The sequence below is a fragment of the Oryzias melastigma genome, linkage group LG5 (assembly GCF_002922805.2).
Source record: "Oryzias melastigma strain HK-1 linkage group LG5, ASM292280v2, whole genome shotgun sequence".
Lineage (NCBI taxonomy): Eukaryota > Metazoa > Chordata > Actinopteri > Beloniformes > Adrianichthyidae > Oryzias > Oryzias melastigma.
In genome coordinates this window covers 10,704,188-10,723,618 of record NC_050516.1, presented here as the reverse complement: position 1 = coordinate 10,723,618, position 19,431 = coordinate 10,704,188, and the positions used below count along the sequence as shown (strand labels likewise).

The 19,431-nt window shown below is 37.3% G+C and overlaps 3 protein-coding genes across 5 annotated transcripts in view; 2 read left to right on the top strand and 1 right to left on the bottom strand.

The window, feature by feature from the left end:
• The window catches only part of LOC112144793 (trypsin), an 11,766-nt gene extending 9,056 nt beyond the window's left edge, over positions 1-2,710 (bottom strand). The window contains exon 1 of the mRNA XM_024269568.2: positions 2,578-2,710. Within this exon, the coding sequence (XP_024125336.1) occupies positions 2,578-2,662 (85 nt within the window). The 5' untranslated portion in view covers positions 2,663-2,710. The remainder of the gene's footprint in view (positions 1-2,577) is intronic.
• Positions 2,632-14,003, top strand: LOC112144794 (trypsin). 3 transcript variants are annotated; one of them, XM_024269575.2, is made up of 5 exons: positions 2,632-2,761; positions 4,698-4,821; positions 6,979-7,120; positions 10,485-10,751; positions 12,839-14,003. In XM_024269575.2, exons 2-5 carry the CDS (start codon positions 4,709-4,711, stop codon positions 13,010-13,012), a joined length of 696 nt encoding a protein of 231 aa, XP_024125343.2. In that variant the 5' UTR covers positions 2,632-2,761; positions 4,698-4,708; the 3' UTR covers positions 13,013-14,003. The 3 variants fall into 3 exon arrangements, with proteins under 3 accessions (XP_024125343.2, XP_024125341.2, XP_024125340.2); XM_024269573.2 differs by lacking the exon at positions 2,632-2,761 and adding an exon at positions 3,032-3,281; XM_024269572.2 differs by lacking the exon at positions 2,632-2,761 and adding an exon at positions 3,032-3,281 and having other exon boundaries at positions 4,698-4,857.
• A 1,272-nt stretch (positions 14,004-15,275) lies between these two features.
• On the top strand, positions 15,276-18,331 carry si:dkey-33m11.6 (uncharacterized protein LOC555986 homolog). Its single transcript, XM_024269577.2, has 2 exons — positions 15,276-16,113; positions 16,663-18,331. The coding sequence occupies exons 1-2, from the start codon at positions 15,945-15,947 to the stop codon at positions 16,734-16,736; spliced, it is 243 nt and encodes an 80-aa protein (XP_024125345.1). The 5' UTR covers positions 15,276-15,944; the 3' UTR covers positions 16,737-18,331.
• The last annotated feature ends 1,100 nt before the right edge of the window (positions 18,332-19,431 follow it).

Genomic DNA, 19,431 nt, shown 5'->3' with positions numbered 1-19,431 from the left:
TTTACTGAGAGTGTGTTGCAGCAATTCTCCCGAGCCGCCGTTATTGAAGCTGTTTACATCCGCGGTCTCGTGGTCGAGGCGTGGAAAGCGGCAGACGGTTACAATAAACTCACTCCTGATTGGCGACAGTACTTCCTGTAGATTCGATGACTCAGCTATGACTCAGACCAATTGCTGAAGATGGGTTGCAAATGGCGATATCCGTTTCAGGAATTGACGGTGAAAGCGGCGGCCTACTTTCGCGAGGAGAGGAAGTAATGCATTTCCAACGGGGGACCTCAGTGCTCGATCTGTCCATTATTTTTACAGTCTATGATAGAAACTCTAAGTGGACACCAACTGAGTGTCTAAATAAGCCAGGGTGGAGCTTACTAGCTCTCTACAGCAGAGCTTGCTAGCATGCTACGTGTCCACTGGGAGGCTGGCTAGCATAGTGAACCACCCCACTGAGCGCCCGTTTAAGCCAATGTGGGCAAACACAGGGGGCCACCACGGAAACTGTGGACAAACCCAATTGGGGCTCACATCTACTGCCAACTTTTAAACCATATGGGCCCACTTTGCCTTGCTGGCTGGGATTTTCTAGTTCTACTTTTGGATTCAATTTTGATTTTTGTTTTGTTTTTCTTACAGACTGTATCTTAAATAATCCTAAATAATTTCTAATCTAAAAAACTGACTTTTACTTTAGATGTATTATTTCGGCTTGCACGGTGGCGCAGTGGTTAGCGCTCTTGCCTCACAGTGAGAGGGCCCCGGTTCGACTCCCGGCTGGGACCTTTCTGTGTGGAGTTTGCATGTTCTCCCCGTGCATGCGTGGGTTTTCACCGGGGACTCCGGCTTCCTCCCACCGTCCAAAAACATGCTTCATAGGTTAATTGGTGACTCTAAATTCCCCCTAGGTGTGAATGTGAGAGTGAATGTGTGTGTGATTGAGGCCCTGAGACAGACTGGAGACCTGTCCAGGGTGAACCCCGCCTTCGCCCTTCAGTAGCCGGGGTAGGCTCCGGCACCCCGCGACCCCAAAAGGGAAGAAGCGGACAAGACGATGGATGGATGGATGGATGTATTATTTCTAACAGACTCCTATTTTATTTTATTGTAATTTTTCCTTCACTGGTTTATATCATTTTGTGCATTTCCTGATAAGATGGTCTTGAACCTGTGGTTTGGTTTGCTTAACCCTAAAACACTCAAGCACCAGTGTTTATATTCTTTGATTTAAATTTTAGTGTAAGCAGATTCTGAAGGAGAAAAGTGGCTTTTCTCCTTCAGAATCTTCTGGAATTATTGTGTTAATGGTTGAAAAGTTATAGTATATTAAAGATTTTGTGTTTAAGCGTCACTGGCTTCACCTCAGGTGTTAAAGGGTTAAGGAAAAGTACGGTGACCCTGAAGTGCAAATCACACCAACAAATAACTCAACACAAAATTATTTCAAATGTCATGACAACTGACGATAAGCAAAACAAATGTTAAAAACAAGATTACATTTTAGAAATCAAAGCAAAATCTAAAATAAATAAATAAATAAATTAAGAACAAAATAAATTTCCAGAAATCAAAATGAAACGTTAAGAAATAATACCTAACAAGAAACCAGAAAAGGTAGATATCATGGGACATCACTGATTGAAAAATACCTTTTGTCCATCTTTTCTTCTCCCTTTGGCTGTTCAGATTTTATTACTGTATGTTGCTTGTAAGAATGTACAACACCCTTTGTTTTGTCATTTTTAGTGTGATGTGTAATGTTGAATTAGTCAATAAAAAATAAACAAACAAAAAAAACAAAAAAAAACAGGAGAACTCATCCAGACCAAAGGACCAGCTCCATATGGAGGAGTATGGAGTATTTTAATAACTTACAGACTGATATGAACTTTGATATTAAGATTTTTTACACTCAAAATTTTTATTTTTACATGTTTTTAACACAGTTACATTTTATTGTTGTTTTATCTTATATGCTGGAGAAGTGCTGATTGCTAAATTGCTCTTGGGGGGGTTGATAAAGTTGTTCTATTCTATTCTATTCTATTCTATTTAATTTATTTTAATCCATTTTGTTTATTCAATTCAATTCAATTTTATTTTATTCAATTCAATAATATTTTATTTTATTTATGTTTTTTTATTCTATTCAGTTTAATTGTATTTCATTTTATTTTATTCAATTCAATGTTATTTCACTTTATTCCATTCTGTAGACTCAAACTAAATCTACGTACTATGATCTACGTTTAATTTTTGTGTTTCAGTTTTTGTGTTCTTTTGTTAAATTGTAGTTTTTGTCTATTTTTTTAGTCTATTTTAATTTAGAATGTAAAAAGAATTTACTACTGTAATAAAAGCCTAACACTTCAAAAATGTCTTTTCAGATGAAATGTGTTCTACCAAACGATAAAAAAGAAAACATTACAATAAAATGCTAAAACTTTGTCTTATTAAAACAGAAACATGTGTAGCAATTGTGTTTGTTTTTAAACCTCTGGGTTTCATGGGAAATCCCTGACAGGAAAAAGCCAGAGGAAACTTTCCCGCTCCGCTGTGTGAGCCATCAATTATTCACTTTACTGTAAATGAGGGATGAGAAGAGGTCAGGCAAGACGCTTCCTCCACGCTGTCCATGATGTTGATTCGCCAGAGGGGTCATCGTCATCAGCCGCGTGATGAAGGGTTATTATCGCTGCTGACCCTGATGGCAGATGACTCACACAGAGACACACTTGTGTGTAAAAGTCCTCTTCTCTTCTCAGATGTGAGTCTCCCAACACAACAAACACACACAAACAAACGCACACCGTGGGCTGTTGAGACATTTCAACAGGAGTCAGCCGGGATGATGAAACAGGCGGACTGTGCTGATACACTATAGATGAACCTGCTTGGCACAGTGGCCCGCGTTGCTATGGCAACAACATACGGCCTTTCGACAAGTCGGGAGGGTGAGAAGACGGAGTTGTGATAGTGGAGTGTTCCTGAATGTGAACCTTGTTGCTCCTTCCTCTCTGGGCTTCTCCGTCAGTCGTTGCTGCAACAATGAAATCAGAAACCTTTATTTATTTGATTTCTTTATGACAGGGAATTTGAGCATAAAGGCTGGTTAGAATGCCTTCACTGTCCACACACAGGTGTGAATGTGTTTGGGCTACAGGACAGAAGCAGAGGACACAGGTGGTGTGGCTGCAGCGTTCTCCGGCTGCACCGAGTCTCATCTGCTGCCATGAACCTGCTCATGTGCTTTTATTGTTTGCTCCTGGATTTAACAACAGTTCAAAGTGAGTATTCAGACATTTTTATGCTCTTTTTAGCTGTTTCCTTGATCTTTGACGGCCAAAACTCACACTTTGAGAAAAAAGAAGGACGTTATTGTTCTGTGTACGCCCTAAAACAATGTTGTTCATCAGCAAATTTAATATCGTTGAATACACACCTAAGGCTAGTCGTTTGTCAACTTCTAACCTAACTTTGTTGGGTTATTAGAAAAACTTTTCTCATTACTAGTGGCTGATAAAAACAAACATAGAACTTTTGTTGATTAATTTAGAAATCAATTCCTTAAAAACCCAAAAAAGCAGTTTTATAACAAACAAAAAACTGCCTAGATAAAAATAAAATTTGAATTTCTGAGTTTATTTGATGAATCCATTTTTTTTTAAATCCAGGTCAAGAAATATGTTTTTATCGGTTTGTTCACTATTTTCCATATAACTAACACAACAGATTAAACTGAAAAAGGTTTGTAAAATTAATACTGAAATTTCCTTATTTTTTTTCGAACCCATTTTTACGACTGGGTAAAAGAGCCAAAAAAAGTAATATGACAACTTTTTTTCTTGTAAATGTATGACTTTTTTTCTTAAAAAAATAATGACTTTTTTTCTCATATAGTCATGACTTTTTTCTAGTAAATTTATGACTGATTTTCAACAAATGTGTGACTTTTTTTCTCATAAATGTGACTTTTTTCCTTGTAAATGTATTACTTTTTTCTGATAAATTTTTGACTTTTTTTCATACATTTATAACTTTTTTCTTGTCAATTTATGATTTTTTTCTTGTGAATTTATGACTTTCTTCTCATAAATTTATGATTTTTTTCTTATAACTTTTTTGCCTTTTTTCTTGTACATTTAATACTTTACTCTTGTAAATGTATGACTTTTTTCTTGTAGATTTATGATTTTTTTATAATAAATGTATGACTTTTTATCATAAATGTATGAATTGTTTTCTTGTAAATGTATGATTTTTTTTGTAAATTTTGACATTATTTCTCTAAATACATGTACATTTATGACTTTTTCTTGTAAATTTTTGATTTTTTTCCTGTAAATTTATGATTTTTTTTTCTCGTAGAGACTTTTTTTCTCATAGAACAACTTTAATGTTACTTTATATAATATAACTGCAAGAAATAAAAGGAATCTGGAAAACTTCACCTGGACTGTTCAGTACCAGCTGTTTATCTCTGAGTCACACTGGTTCTTGGTTCAAGATGTTCTGGATCCATTTTAGGTCTGTGAATTAGATCTTTCAAAATGAACCAAAATTGTAAGTGAATCAAATCGGCAACCACAGATATCAAGTGGAATTGTTGTTCAAATGAATCGTTAAACCTCTCACGTGCTCCGCTGTGTGTGGCAGCTTCACCTGATCAGCAGCCTCACATCTGCCTGCGTTTGTGCTTGCAGGCCGCGTGCTAATGCAGAGCCGGATCGTAGGAGGTTACACTGCAGCAGCACATTCCATCAAACACATAGTGTCCCTGCAGAGCTCCAGAGGACAGCACTTCTGTGGCGGATGCCTCGTTCACAGGTACTGGGTTTTGACTGCAGCGCACTGTAACATCGGGTAAGAATAGCCATCATCAAACAAATATCAACTTCATCAATTAGCATATATATATATTTTTAGTCATTATTTTGGGGAAAACTTGCAGCACTCTTTGAATGAATAACGCAGAAGCATCAAGTTCATGTTTGAGTGTTTTTTTTAAATCATCCATCGACTGAACATGCTGAATCGCTTTCAGGGTCATGGGGTTGCTGGAGCCTATCCCAGCTACTGTTGGGTAAAAGCAGGATATACCCTGAACGGGTCACCAGTCTGTTGCAGGGCCACACAATTCAAAGATACCAACTATGAAATATGTTTTTGAGCTGTCGGAGGAAACCAACACATGCGTGAGGAGAACATGCAAACTTCACATTGAAAGAAGCCAACTTGGATCTGAACCAGGACCTTCTGGCTGTGAGGGCTAACCACTACACCACAGTGCAGCCTTTCTTCTTGAAATCCTCATTAATCAAAACTTTTTATAGAGTTTTGTCTCCTCAGAGAATGCCTTTCATTTGAATCACTTGTTTTTCAAGGTGTAGTTAGAACTTCTATGGAGAGTTTCTTTGAGTCGCCTATTCTTTATTGGGTTATCAACTGAAACTCTTCAGAACCACCTGTATAGATCAAATATTCGTTCAGTTTTGCATGAAAAAATGGAAAAACCTCTACATTGGGTGAAGTTGTGGTTAGCACTCTTGCCTCAGAACAAAAAGACCTTCTGTGTTTAGTTTGCTTTTCTCCTTGTGTTAGTTTCCACCAAGGACTCCAGTTTCTTCCAGATATCAGGGGTGTCAAACTCAATTGCACAAGGGGACAAAATCCAAAATCTTAAGGTCGTGGGTCTAACAGGATAAATATTTATTAAACAAACTAAAAAAAAACTTAAAAACTAATACTTTAAAGCCCTAACTTTTTAACATAATTACAAACTGGATATATAGCATTAACTGTGATAATGCTAGTGGGAAGACTGTAAGCTGAATGTGCTTGTGCCGATAGCTGAAGATAATGTAATTAATAGCTAAAAACGCTGAAACTCATAGCCAGCTAAAACATTAGTTAAATGACAAACTAGCCTAAAAAACTCAACAAAAAAAGAACTGAGATTAGCCAAAACAGCTAGCATGTAGCTAAAAAAAGCTAAACTTCAAAATAGCCTAAAAAGCTGAAAAAAGCCTAAAATACCCAAAACACCTGGTGTGTAAATATTGGCCTAACTCCAAAATAGCCTTACATTTTTGTTAATAAGCCTAAATTAGCCAAAACAATGAGAATTTAGCTGAAATATTAGCTGAACTCCAAAATAGTCTGTAAAATCTTCGTAAATGCCAGAACAGTCAAAAAAGCTAGCAGATTCACAATTTTTAAAAGCTGGAAATCAAAACTTTTTAACATAATTATGAATAATAAAAAGGCAGGAATATCATAAAAATATATTTGGTCAAAATGATACAAGTTAGAAATAAATGCAAGATAACATCGAATGATCTGGAGGGCCGGATCCGGCCCGCGGGCCTTGACTTTGACACCTGTGGTCTAAATAAATTGGTTAACTGATGATTCATAATCATTCTTTTGGTGTGAATCTGAGTGTGTGATTGTCAGGTTCTATGATGGACTGATAAACTGTCCAGCAGCTGGATAGGCTCCAGCAACCCTGTGATGTTAACCATGAAAACAGAGGAAACTCTAAGCGTCTCCATTTACCTTATTTACTGAAGTTTTATTTAAAAAAATATTGTCTAAACCAAAAAGTCTATATGGTCAAACTCCTTGATAGACCTAACCCTCCTGCCTTTAAAACTATCTGTTTTTAAATGTTTTGTCCTCATGGAATCAATCACCTTTTATAAATAAATGGAAAACAACGTGATCGGATGGTTCCAACAGATGCCCTTCTTTTTGTTGATTTTTTGTTTAATTTTTGTTTATTTTTTTTATTCCAATGTATTCAGTTAAAGCAAGAATACCAACTTAAGAAACAAGATCACTGTTTGCCAAACTTGTGAAAAGTTTCATACCAGCCTTGTGTCTCTGTGATTCATGAAAGTTGTTTTCTCTGATACGAAATAAAGAGCCAGAGAATCCAGCAGGTGATCTTTATGGTTATGCCATAAAATCCTTGTGTTTTAGGGCAGACCAGATGATGATAGTGGCAGGTGACTACAAAGTAAATGTCTTCGAGGGTACTGAGCAGTACGCTAAACCCCACAGGCTGGTCAGCCACCCGCTCTACAACAGGAGCACCAACAACGCTGACATCATGCTTATTAAGGTATTGTGCAATAATTCATAGGAACAAAAACTTGATCAACTTCTAAAGGAAAACAGGTCTGTTTCAACAAACAGTAGAAACTTGAAGAAGGAAAATTGTGTTTTTAACATGTTCTTGTAGCTTTTAAATCATGATGGAGGACTTAAATAAAATAATTTAAGATGAAAACTGCTTTCTGACTATTTCTTTATTCAACAAGCTAAAACCAAATTTGTAAAACTTAAAAAAGTAACTTTTTACCATAATTACGAATGAGAAATATATTACATATATATTATATATATATATTACCTGCGTTAATCCTACTGTGAATGCTGTAAGCTGAATTTGGTCGCTTAAGATGATAGTGCTTGTAGTTGAAAATTCTGAAATTGATAGCTGAAAACGCTGAAGCTGATAGCCAGCTAAAATATTAGCTAAATGCCAAATTAGCCTAAAAAAATACTTAGGTTGGCAAAAACAACTAGCATGTAGCTGAAAATTGGCAAAACTTCAAAACATCCAAAAAACTGAAAAAAGCTAGCATGTAGATATTAGCCTAACTTCATAAAAGCCTAAAAAAAAAACTAAAAAGAAAAGCCTAAATTAGCCAAAACAGCTAGCATGTAGCTGAAATATTAGCTAAACTCCAAAATAGTCTAAAAAATCTTGGTAAATGCCAAAATAGTCCAAAAAACTAGCAGAATGCCAATTTTTGAAACTTTAAAACCGTAGCTTTTTAATATAATAAAAAGGCAGGAATATTTTTCCAGAATAAATCAACTTAAACCTTAAATAACTTTCTTGATTTTACTCTCCATAACAATATATTTTATCAAAATTTTACTACTTAGAAATGATTGCAAGGTAACATCAGGCCATTAATAAAAATAAAATAAAATGATCTGGAGGGCCGGATAGAATTACCTGGAGGGTCGGATCTGGCCCCCGGGTCTTGACTTTAACACATGTGCTATAAGCTAACGAGATAGTGTAAACAAAAGGAATGCTGGGAAATTAGCAATGCTAACTTCCAAGGTAACAGTCCTGGTCACAACTTGGAGGCAAATTTACAAGACAAGCTTTTTGATTTTTACTAGAAACTGTATAATCATAATTAAAAAAATAGAAATACTTGGAACCCTTTAATAATGGTAAAAAATATAGTTGGAGTGAGACTTTAACATTAAAACCTTAACAAGAGAAGCTTCCCACAACCACGACCAAAAAAATGTATCAAAACAAGGTTTATAATAGTGGTAAATATTTTATTTTCAGCTCTTTATTGCAAAAAATGTTACTCAAAGGTGTTTTTACATAAAAAGACGTTGATTAAATGGGAAATATTAACAATGCTGTAATGTTGGCCAAAGTTATCCCTAAAGGAGCATCCTTACTTTAGTGAATTGAACTTCAGATTGTTTTTACCATTTAAAAACTAAAGGATTAATGATTATTGGAGTCTGGACGTGCATGAGAGGAAAATAGGTTCATAACATAAAAAATAAAAAATAAAAAAAAATAAAAATCTAGCAGAAGATTTCCTTATCAAAAATCAGTACACTGACAAGTTTGTGAATCTGCCTAAGATTATTAATCTTAAAACTAGTTATAAAATCTTATTGTTCTTGATTTTAGATTTATACAATAGCATGTGTAAGATTATTAAACTTGTCTTAAGAAAAATGTGTATTATCTGTCCTATATAGTTTGTAACTCTAAAAATTAGTTGTTTTTACATGCAAGACAAGAAAAAACCCTGTAGGCCTGAGTTACGGAAAATAAAATGTCTTTAAAATGTCTTTAAGTTTATTTTTGTGCTATTACTTTTTAAAAACTTGAAATAAGAAATCCACACATATTCCAAAAATCCATTTAAATGCTGATTTGAACAGCTTTTACAATATTTTTACGTAGTAGACAACACATTTTAATCAAGCTCCTATACTCTGGTATTTAGTTTTATTGTCCTATATTAGTACTTAAAAAAGCGTTTTTGGATACTTTCAAGTAAAATTCACTCGCTGCACTGGCAGTTAATTTGACTTGTTTCTAGTCAATTTCTACTAAAACGAAAACGAAATACTTTTTTCTAGAATTAAGATTGTGGTTGTTTTTTTGCAGTGAATACTTCAAGTAAATGTTTTAAGTTGTACTTGGGCATGGAAAAGTATATTTCCCCAAGTGTACCAAGTACTTCTTGGGACTAAATTGGCCCACTTTTAGTGTATAAAAATTATTCTTAGAAGTATACTTAAAGTAACCATTCTGGTATACTGTTAGTTTACTAAACTTTAAGTTTACCTTAAGTTTATGAAAGTAGAATTTTAAGGACATCTAATTTAGCTTTTAAGGTTTGCTTTTAGTTTACAAGTGATAAACTTCTACTGATTAGTGTATAAAAATACATTTTCAATGTACTGGAAATATCCCAAGGATACATCTTCTCCACTTTTGTGTCAGAAAATGTTTAAGAACAGTGACAAATAAAGCTAAATATGTTTAGACTTGTAGTATAATTCCAAGTATATTAACATGAACGTATGAGCTTGTTAACGTGAACTTGTAAATCTCTAATATCTCAAAATTTATTTTAGTTTTAAAAAAACATACTTAAAACAAACTTGAGTATACATATATTTTTGGTAAGGGTGGTGATGAAAGCTGCAAGAAATTGTAGGAAAATATGGAGGAATCAATTTGTTTTTATTGCAAAAACTGTAGACATGACTCCAAAATGCACTTTGTTTTTAACAGCAGCTTCTTTAAATGAGCAAAACCTTTAAAGAAAGGCCTGGCATTAGTAAAATATTTATACTGAATACATTTTGTAAATACGCAGTAGACATATTGGCTCTGCTCTCAGTTTCTAACCCTGCATGTCTCACTGCTGAGATTCAAGATGCAGGCAGTGTAGAACTGCTGATCCACAAGAGACCCGCCCGGGTCAGAACGGGGCGCGTGCAGGCTGAGAGCAGCGCAGTGTTTTCTGCCAGCGGTAAGATCCCAGCAGCGGCTCGTAACCTTGTCAACTCAAAGGCTCATTTTAACCAACCCACTGCACATTTTCTGTGACCTTGTTCAATTAGCTCTCGTCTTTCTCCAGAATGGCTCCTTCCACGGCTGAACAGCATCAGCGTTAAATCTTAAATGAAGGAGTCATTAATTTTTTTCTGAGTTAAATCAGAAAGGACAGGCCTGCCCCATCTGTGGATATGAGGTCTGGGCTGCACAAGCTCAGAGGAGATGGGAGGGAAAAGTATTTTTATTGAATTACTACCTTATGGAGTGCATGTTTGGACTAATATGTATATTTTTGTGAACATTACAAATAAAAAGGATTTTCCCAATGTGCTGAATGTCATCTCTCTTTTTTCCTGTGCAGCTTCGAGCGCCGATGATCCTAAACAAGTTTGTATCCCTAGCTCCTCTCCCCAGGCAGGGGACAGGTGTGGTCGCAGGCCACATGTGTCGGGTGTCTGGGTGGGGGTACGACAATCAGGGTGGAGAACAGGGCCCTGTCAAGCTGAGGACGGTCCTCGTCCCCATTGTTTCAACTGCAAAGTGCAACAGCAGCGACTCCTTCGACGGGAACATCACAGCAAACATGATCTGTGCTGGACACCAGGCTGGAGGGAAGGATGCGTGCAAGGTGAAGCCCACCGTAGAAAACTTTTACTTTCAAAAAAATCTGTTTATTTGTTATTGTGTGAACAGTATTCACACTATAGTGATTCTCCCGCTCCTTTTCATATGTTTTTTGACACGTAAAAGCTCAATCACACTCAGAGATTTCAGTAATCTTAGTATCAAAACGTTCATCTCGTATTTTTAGTCTTATAAACTTTAACGTTTTTGAAATATTGAGCAAGTATGCCCCAAAGGACATGAATGAGAAATTACTGAAATCCTTTAGAAACTTTGCGTACTTTGAAACTTGTGAACTCCCGTATACTTTCAGAGACACCGTTCAGATGTTCAGGAACGTCTGGGTTTTTTGGGTTATTTGGAATGTAGCTTTTAATTTAGCAACATGCTAGCTGTTTTTTTTTATAGCTAATTTAGACAATTTTCCATTTTAGGCTAATTTGGAGTTTAGCTAATATTTTAGCTTTATGCTAGATGTTTTGGCAAAATGTGACTTTTTAAGATCTTTATGCAAATTTGGAGTTTAGCTAAAACTTTAGCAACATGCTAGCTGTTTAGTCAAAATGTGACTTTAAAATTTTTCAGGCAAATTTGGATTTTTGCTAATATTTTAGATTTAAACTAGCTGTTTTGTCAAAATATGACTTTTTAGTTCTTTAGGCTTACTTGGAGTTCAGCTAATATTTTAGCTTTCTGCTAGCTGTTTTGCCAAAATATGACTCTTTAAAGTTTTAAGGCAAATGTGGAGTTTAGCTAATACTTTAGCTTTAAGCTAGCTGTTTCGGCAAAATGTGACTTTTTAAAAAATTTTTAGACTAATTATTTGGAGTTTAGCTAATATTTTAGCTTTAAGCTAGCTGTTTTGTCAAAATATGACTCTTTAAAGTTTTAAGGCACATGTTGAGTTTAGCTAATATTTTAGCTTTATGCAAGCTGTTTTGGCAAAATGTGACTTTTTAAAGTTTTTTTTAGGTAAATTTGGCATTAAGAATATTTTGGCAAGTTATCAGCTTCAGCATTTTGGCTATCAGCTTAAGTATTTTTAGCTATCTGTTTCAGGATTTTCAGATTCAAAACAATCAGTGAGAACGCCCCACTGATGATAAGAAGTTGCTGTTTAATATGTGTCACTTTAGCTACAACCAGGCACACCAGTCCAACCTCAGAAATAATACTTTTATAAATGAAAATAAATTCTCAAAAATTTCAAACGTGATAAAACATTTTAAAGACCCACCAAAATCCTCTCTTGTCAAAGCGTTCCCATTGGTCTTTTAATTACGCTTATTTAGCCAAAATCAAAAACCTGTGTCATTATCTGGGACATAGTTTCTACAGGGCAGAAGGAGTTCAGCAGAAATTTATCTCTGAGTTCCGCTGTTGGCCCATATTTCCCATCATCCCTCTGTTTACAGTCTTTCCCACTAGCTTAGACTACGGTGACATTTTACAAAATATCCCAGCGCAGCGACCTAAACGCAAGTTTTTCAGCAAATTCCGCAGGTGGCCGAGCAACCGCTGGGATTTTAGGAAGAAGGTCAAATTTTACCAACTGGACAAGTTTTTAACATTGGTCAGTGGGTGCCCGGGCACATTTGGAGGTCTGAATCAGTCTGAATCCAGTGACAGGTGGGTGGCAGAAAGGCAGCAATAATTGACAGATAGGAGGGTCTCAAAAGTCCCCAAAATTCCTGATGATCAGTCTCAGACTTTTATGTGAAGTTATGTTTTAGTTTATTTATAAATTCTTCAATGCTCTTAACAAAATCCCTGTTGTTTTCCCTTTTTGTTCTTTTCTTTTGAAGTTTTACTTTATAAAATAAAAGCATCACCCTGTCACATGTGTCCATGATTTTAATTTGATTCTGCCAAATTTGGATACTTTAGTAGAGTTAAATCTTTATCCAAATGGAGTATTGTATGTGTTCTCTGCATTAAATTGAAGCTGTTTTTGCATCAGATGCACTTCAACAGAAAGTTCAAACTTCAATCCCATTGGTTGAGTAATTATTTTTGTGATGTTCCCCCCATTGTTCATTCAGCATGTCGTGGACGTGAAATCTTCCGTTCTGTATGTTTTTGTCCTTTCAGGGAGACTCTGGTGGACCACTGATGTGTAGAGGGAGGGTGTACGGTTTGGTGTCATGGGGCAATGGCTGCGCTGATGCAAAGTTTCCTGGAGTCTACACCGCTGTGTCCAGATTTCGCCGTTGGATTGATCACACAATCTACGGCTCGTACCGACGCTGTGCCAGATTTGGATGAACAGGAAGAAGATCGACAGATAAATAGAGGAAATTATTTCACCAGCAATTAAGTAATATTAGTGCCACATATCAGGAGGAGTTTCTATTAAAACCATAGAATAGAGCTGTAACATCTATAAAAATCAATTTAAATCATAGATTGGACACAAAAAAGCGTGAAATCCTGACAAATCATTTGTACATCAAAAATGTCAAGATAGAAATCTAAAAAAACATTAAAAATCTGTTATCATCCCTACAACGATGTTTAAATGGCAAAATAAAATCTGATGGGAAAAATGTCCAAACATTCAGGTACACTTGTGATTTTAAAGTGGAATTGCTTGACTTAAAACCAAATTCCATCTTTAGCAGATTTTTTTGTTGTTCATTTTATCTGATTTGAACAGTTTGTTTTTAAATCAGATTTGTTTGGCATTACTGAATTTCACTTTTTCCCATTTTTTACAGTTTCCTAATTAAGCTATCATCTGTCTCGTTGTTTGTCGTGTTATCACATTTCCTTTAACTGATTTTTTTATTGTTATCTTCTTGTTTTGACTCTTTTGTTGTAAGTCTGAGGTTTTTGAGTTTTAAGTTTCTGTCATGGTGCAGAAAAATCTGTTCGGTAAATTCTAACTTTCTGAGAAACAGTAGAAACAAGTCTGCAGCGATGATGTCAGTTAGCCATTTTTAGAGTTTATATTTAACTTTAACTGCCATATTCTTTCACATTTCTTCTATATTCATACTTATTTTTTGTTAAAAATGAAGTTAACAGCAAGAGTTACTAAAAGTTTTATGGATGGGTTCATCCCATTAAACAATAATGGTAAATAGTGGACTTTTGATCAAGAAATAGCATTTTTTTCTGATAAAAGTGATTCAAATGTTGTTGTTTTTTACATTTATATTTGTATTTTTGTCAGATGACGCTACAGTAATGCAAACCTGTCAAAGTAATCTTCAAAAATATCAAATAAATCAAAATATTTTGCTATTTTTCCCAAGGGCTTTATGTTGTCAAATGTTTTTAAGTAAACTACATTTTAATAAGAGAATGATATGTTTAAAATCTCTAATTGTGTAAAAAAAATTAAATACATTTGTGATTTAGTAATAATGTGAACACTTTTAGGTGTTTATATGCAGATTCATTGAAATAACTATTTGCTTTGACTTATAAAAGTCCACTTTATAATGCAAACTGCTCCTTTGTTTTTAAGCTGATTTGTTCTTCAGGTATTTAGTGACGATGAAAGATGGATTCTGTGATACTGCCATGCTCACCTTCGGTCCAGAGGGAGTGGGTGTGTCATAATCGCCCCTTCCATGAAAAGAGATGCTGTGTCTGCTTTCTCTGCTGCAGATATCAGGTGTCCCCTTATTGTCTGCGCAAAAACCTTTCGGATCTTCCGAGAATTGCCCGCGTGTTAACCCATGCCCCTGTTTTTTGAGACATGTCTTTGTGTTGAGATTGGAGGCAGTGGATGGAAAACTTTGTGAATTTGTTTCATCCAATGGAAAGGTGCCCTAAGGCCGCGCAGGTTGAAGAAAACCGTCCAGCCTTTCAGGACATGGTAGAAAGCCAACATGTTCAAAGAGAATCAGGTAACTCCTGAGTCTATTGAGAATTGTAATGGGGGAAGGTGCCTATTTTAATTGATGCTTTCATAAAAGTTATAACTTAAGCTAAAATAAAAGGATGATCAAGTGTTTTAATAAATTATGGTGCGTTTTGGCATATTTTTACGCACAAATTTAGTTTGATAGAGGGAAAACAATGCAACTTAAATAAGGGTGGTTAAATAAAAAAAGAAAAAAAGAAATAATTGAACAAAAATAAATAATAAATACATGCATATTTTAATTGACACTTTTATAAAAGTCATAAGTTAAGCTAAAATAAAAGGATGATTAAGTGTTTCGATAGATTATGGTGCGTTTTGGCACATTTTACGCATAAATTTAGTTTAAAAAGAGGGGAAACAATGTCGCTTAAATAAGACTGGTTAAATAAAAAAAACAATCAAACACAAATAAATAATAAACAAAAAGAGAAAACTGCACAAATATATATAATGTTAAGTAATATCGAGACAAACAATGACTGCGCAAATGTGCCAAACTGCGCCTGTTGGTGGAGCCAAATGCTGATCCGGAGTCGCAGGGCCTCTGGACGCGCCTGATTGCGCCAACCAGAGGGACAAATGTCTCATCAAAGTCTGCAACAAATATTGCCATCCATTGGTAAGACGCAGCAGGCGTTCACGTCCAAACGCAGAAGCTGCGCACAACCAAATTCTAGATTTTTTCATGTCTCTGACTCGTCGATTGGTGGCGCAGAAACGACACGTTTCCCTCGATTTGATTCCCCATTTATGCGCCAATATTTTTTTCTCTTTCTAAACTCGTCGTTTGTTTGGTGCTATCTTCACCCCGGAGAGCTGAGCGTTGGTTATGCCACGACTCCAGCTGGCTGCGCCAGTCAGAAAACCCCCGTACAGCTCCCTCGTCAGGTCTCCCCGGGATCCGCGCATCGCTCCTCAATTTGCATTTCTTCCTCAGAATTTCTGAGCAGCGGGTTGAGCAGCTCCAAACCGAGCAGCGGGCGCTTGGCGGTTCTGTTGTGCGCGCGCCTCCATCTCCAAAGCAGCACGCGCGGAGACCAAAACGTCTGGGGATCCTCGTGAATTATGTTGCCGAATCTTCTCAGGAAGGGAAACTGAAGATATTTATTCGGATTTCGGATGCTGCGCACTGACGGATCCAGACACGTGTCTTCTGGGTAAACAAAAAGGGCTAGGTCGTGTCTGCCGATTGCTTTTTTGTTTTTTTGTTTTTTCCTCCTCTTTTTTTCCTCCTGCTTTTTGTTTGCCACCACCGACCAGTTCGGAGCTTGAGATATACATTTCATTTGGTGCGCCTTGGCGATTAAGACGCATTTGGAGATGTCAGAAGTGCTGCCTTTCAACGAAGAAAAAATGAGTCATTATGGAAATGAGGGCGAGGAGGGACACCTTTCCTTCACTTGTCGTCTTCAAGACACCAACAACTTCTTCAACGGCTCACAGAACAAGCGTCCGCCGAAACTCGGACAAATAGGGAGAAGCAAACGGGGTAATTATATAATGAAGGCGTTCTGTCGTGTGCATGCTGATGGCGTGAATGCGGACTTCCAAACAATCGAGGATTTGTCGACAGGTTTAAAAAGGACAGTCGTGTCTATTGTGTGCGTGGCTGAATGATGTGCGGATTGTTTTAATATTCCATTCGCATTGCAACACAAGTTGGATGCGCAGTGCGCGCAAATGCATTTGGATCCCAGTTGTTGTTGGCATGATGAAGTTTTTATTTATTTTTCTTTGTGTGCGTCATTTCTGATAAAATACCTCTCCATGCATGGACACGCAGGTACAGTAGAGAACAGGCACCTGTGTGCAGCAGAGGTGCAAACACTGCTGCACATCTGAAAATGTGCATCAGAGAATTGCGCTCATCCTTCAGCTGCTCCCTCATGCATGTCCACATCACTTCTGCTCACAGGGCTGTACTAATGGCTCTGTGCTTTCATGCCCTCCTGTCAGTTGATGGTGAATTTTCAAGACGACGCTCCACCAAGAGCACCCCCCCCCCCTCCATTAACTCTCCCTTCCCTGTCATCCACAGTTGTGATCGAGGATGAGAATGGCGACAGCGAAGCGCTGAAAAATGGAACAGAGAAGACCTCTACAGAAGCTTAGAGCGCGCTGGGCTCACCACCTCTCAGAGAGACACTGATGAAAATTTTCTATTTACCAGTTTGAATCCAAAGACAATGTATATAAGCACTTTCTCTCATGTGGCAGCAAGCAGCACTTCCACACCCTCCTCTCCCAGTCAGCCACGGCCAGCCGGATGACAAGGGTGGGAGATGGCAGCAGAGGAGGTGGACCCCCCTTCCCCCCCTCTCTAAACACACACACACACTCTTAAACACACCCTTGGTTACAGGGTTTGCCATAAATTCGATCGCAGGAGGAAACATCAGGGGAGGAGGTGAAAGAGGAGGCGATGCTGTCGAAATGCAGAAATCAGGGACAGAATTCAGAATCTAGAAACTAAAGCACACAATTCTCCTGTATGTTCTCAATCAAACTTGTATCCAGATCTTTCTGCTCTTCGTTTTGATCAAGGGCACATGAATTTGTAAATATGGAAAGGGTAGCCCATATTTTCTTGCACAAAGTGGGAATCAGTAAACTGGCTTGTTTTACGTGTTGAAGACTTTATTTAGGATCTTTTGCAGTGACTTTAAAGCCTGAGGGAGATGTTTTTTTTTATTTACTTATTTATTGTTCTTTTTTGTACATTTGAGAAACGTTGAGCAAATGAGATTTCTTTTGGCTCTCGATGAGTGTCTTCTGGTTTCTAAGCAGTATACTTCCCACCTGTTTGTAAGCTTCCCAGGCTTCCACCTGGATTGGTTGACACTGTAACTTTGACTGTAAACACCCTATTGATGAAAACTATTTATATTTCATTGTGCATTATTGTGTGTGCCAAATCTCCAGGGGGATTTTACCGTAACTCGTTCTTTTTCGTGCTTTCTACGTTTACTCATGGTTTTGTTGGGTCGCCAATTTTTTTAGGGCTCTTTGGTAAAACACAACTCATGCATGGCAAATATGAACTCATGCATGCATGGCAGCAGTTCTGAAACTCTTGTGTATTCTTGAAGCACCTCGTATACAGCTTTGAATGACAAACCTCGAGAACAGTCTTAATTCTGCGTCGTACTGTACGATTCACACTGATTTGTACAGTGGCCTACTATCTTGTAATAACAATTATGATAAAGTACTATTTACTGTTAGTGTTGATGGTGGTTTACAATACAGAATGATGTATTTGATGTTGCTTTTGTTTTGTTTTTTTAAACTGTTTTCAAACTGTAGCAAAAATAAAACAGGAAAATCTAGTTTTGTATGGGAAAGATAAAGACAGTAGCAGACAGCTTGGCTAACTTTTGGACATGTTCCTTGTACAGTTTCTCCTGTTGTTATTGTATTGCCTATCTGGCTGCCAAGGAAGGTGAAGTCAGTATTTTCCACTGTGAGGAAGTAGCATCCTGCTCTTTGGAAAAAAAAGAAAAAATTCAAACTAAGCGAAAGAGTGACGAGCAAATAATCCCATGAAGAATCTGAAACGCACACTTCATCTTGATGGGCTGAAACCGTTGCACAACAGACTATGATCTCATTAAGTGCTACAGTTCTGCAAATGATTTTGTGTGTGGGGGGGGAAAAATGTACAATTCTGCTTCCCAAATGCAATAAATGTCTGTTTGCATTTCAAATCTCAGCTTCTGTTTTTGATGGAGCCCTCGCTGTAACTTTGCTGCCAAAGAAGCCGAGGCGCCCGGGCGTGAGGAACGCTGATGAGAAGTGACATTTCCCGCTCTGCCGTGGTGACTAAATGATTCATGTTGTGTGACAAGCCTCTGTCAGCGCGCAGCATCTTTAAACCTCCTGCGTGTCGGGGAACATGCATGCACCTCTGAGCACGTGCAGCAAGGATGTCCATTTCATCTCCAACATATTGCTAGCCTCCTCCCATCTTGACAGACATGAAAGGGGCTGCCTTTGCGTGGTACCATGGTAACAGATGCACCTTGCTGCTGATGGGTGCTGAGCCTCGATACCATCTCTATCTTTAATGGAATGTTCTCCATTCTCTTATCTCTACCCTTTTCTTTCAATACCTCCTATTCACTGACTGCATTACATCGCCAAAATAGTCCCTTTTTTTCCGTCCAAGACGGCAGTCAACCTTGACAGCAGCTCCTGCTGCAGCAATACAGCTTCTCGTCTCACGCAGGATCAGAGGGTTTCACGAGTAATGGCTTATGTTAGTCTGCATGGGGGATCCTTTCATCTGAAATGACGCAGTGAAGGCTCGAGGTGACAAACACACCTTAAAACCTGATCATTCAGGAACTGATTACAACCGAAAAGACAAAAGAAACACTGCTGCATTGCGTTCATTCAGTCCACGATCAAGGATTCCGTTTGACTTTTATATTAAAATCTTGAATTACAGCAATCCAGTCTGTCAATCGCACCTACAAAGCCGGGCACACCTGTGACTCATTAGTGAGTCCCACTCCAACCGCCAGCGAGCGTGGAACCAAAGGCGGGAAGGAAGAGTAAAAGAAAACAGGCGGTTGTAAGCGGCTGAACTGCAGGTGCGTGTGTCATAAAATTAGAAAAATTACAACCTATCATGTGAAAAAAGTGGGGAAAAAAGAACAGGTGTTACATTTGAAGTCACTGCGATAATTACATCTCTCTACCTAGAATTAAAAATGATGACTGGAGATTAGCAACTAATAATCACAGCGGTTTAAGTAAGAGAGCTTTTAACCAAAAGGGTTACCAGGTTTTTAGACCTCAGAAA

What these genes read in the sequence shown, in the direction of transcription:
- si:dkey-33m11.6 (XM_024269577.2), top strand. Translation starts at nt 15,945, where the DNA reads ATGTCAGAAGTGCTGCCTTTCAACGAAGAAAAAATGAGTCATTATGGA. An exon ending in AATAGGGAGAAGCAAACGGG is followed by an intron (nt 16,114 to 16,662) that starts GTAATTATATAA and finishes TGTCATCCACAG; the next exon opens with TTGTGATCGAGGATGAGAAT.
- LOC112144794 (XM_024269572.2), top strand. Translation starts at nt 3,227, where the DNA reads ATGAACCTGCTCATGTGCTTTTATTGTTTGCTCCTGGATTTAACAACA. An exon ending in GGATTTAACAACAGTTCAAA is followed by an intron (nt 3,282 to 4,697) that starts GTGAGTATTCAG and finishes TTGTGCTTGCAG; the next exon opens with GCCGCGTGCTAATGCAGAGC. An exon ending in GAGGGAAGGATGCGTGCAAG is followed by an intron (nt 10,752 to 12,838) that starts GTGAAGCCCACC and finishes TTGTCCTTTCAG; the next exon opens with GGAGACTCTGGTGGACCACT.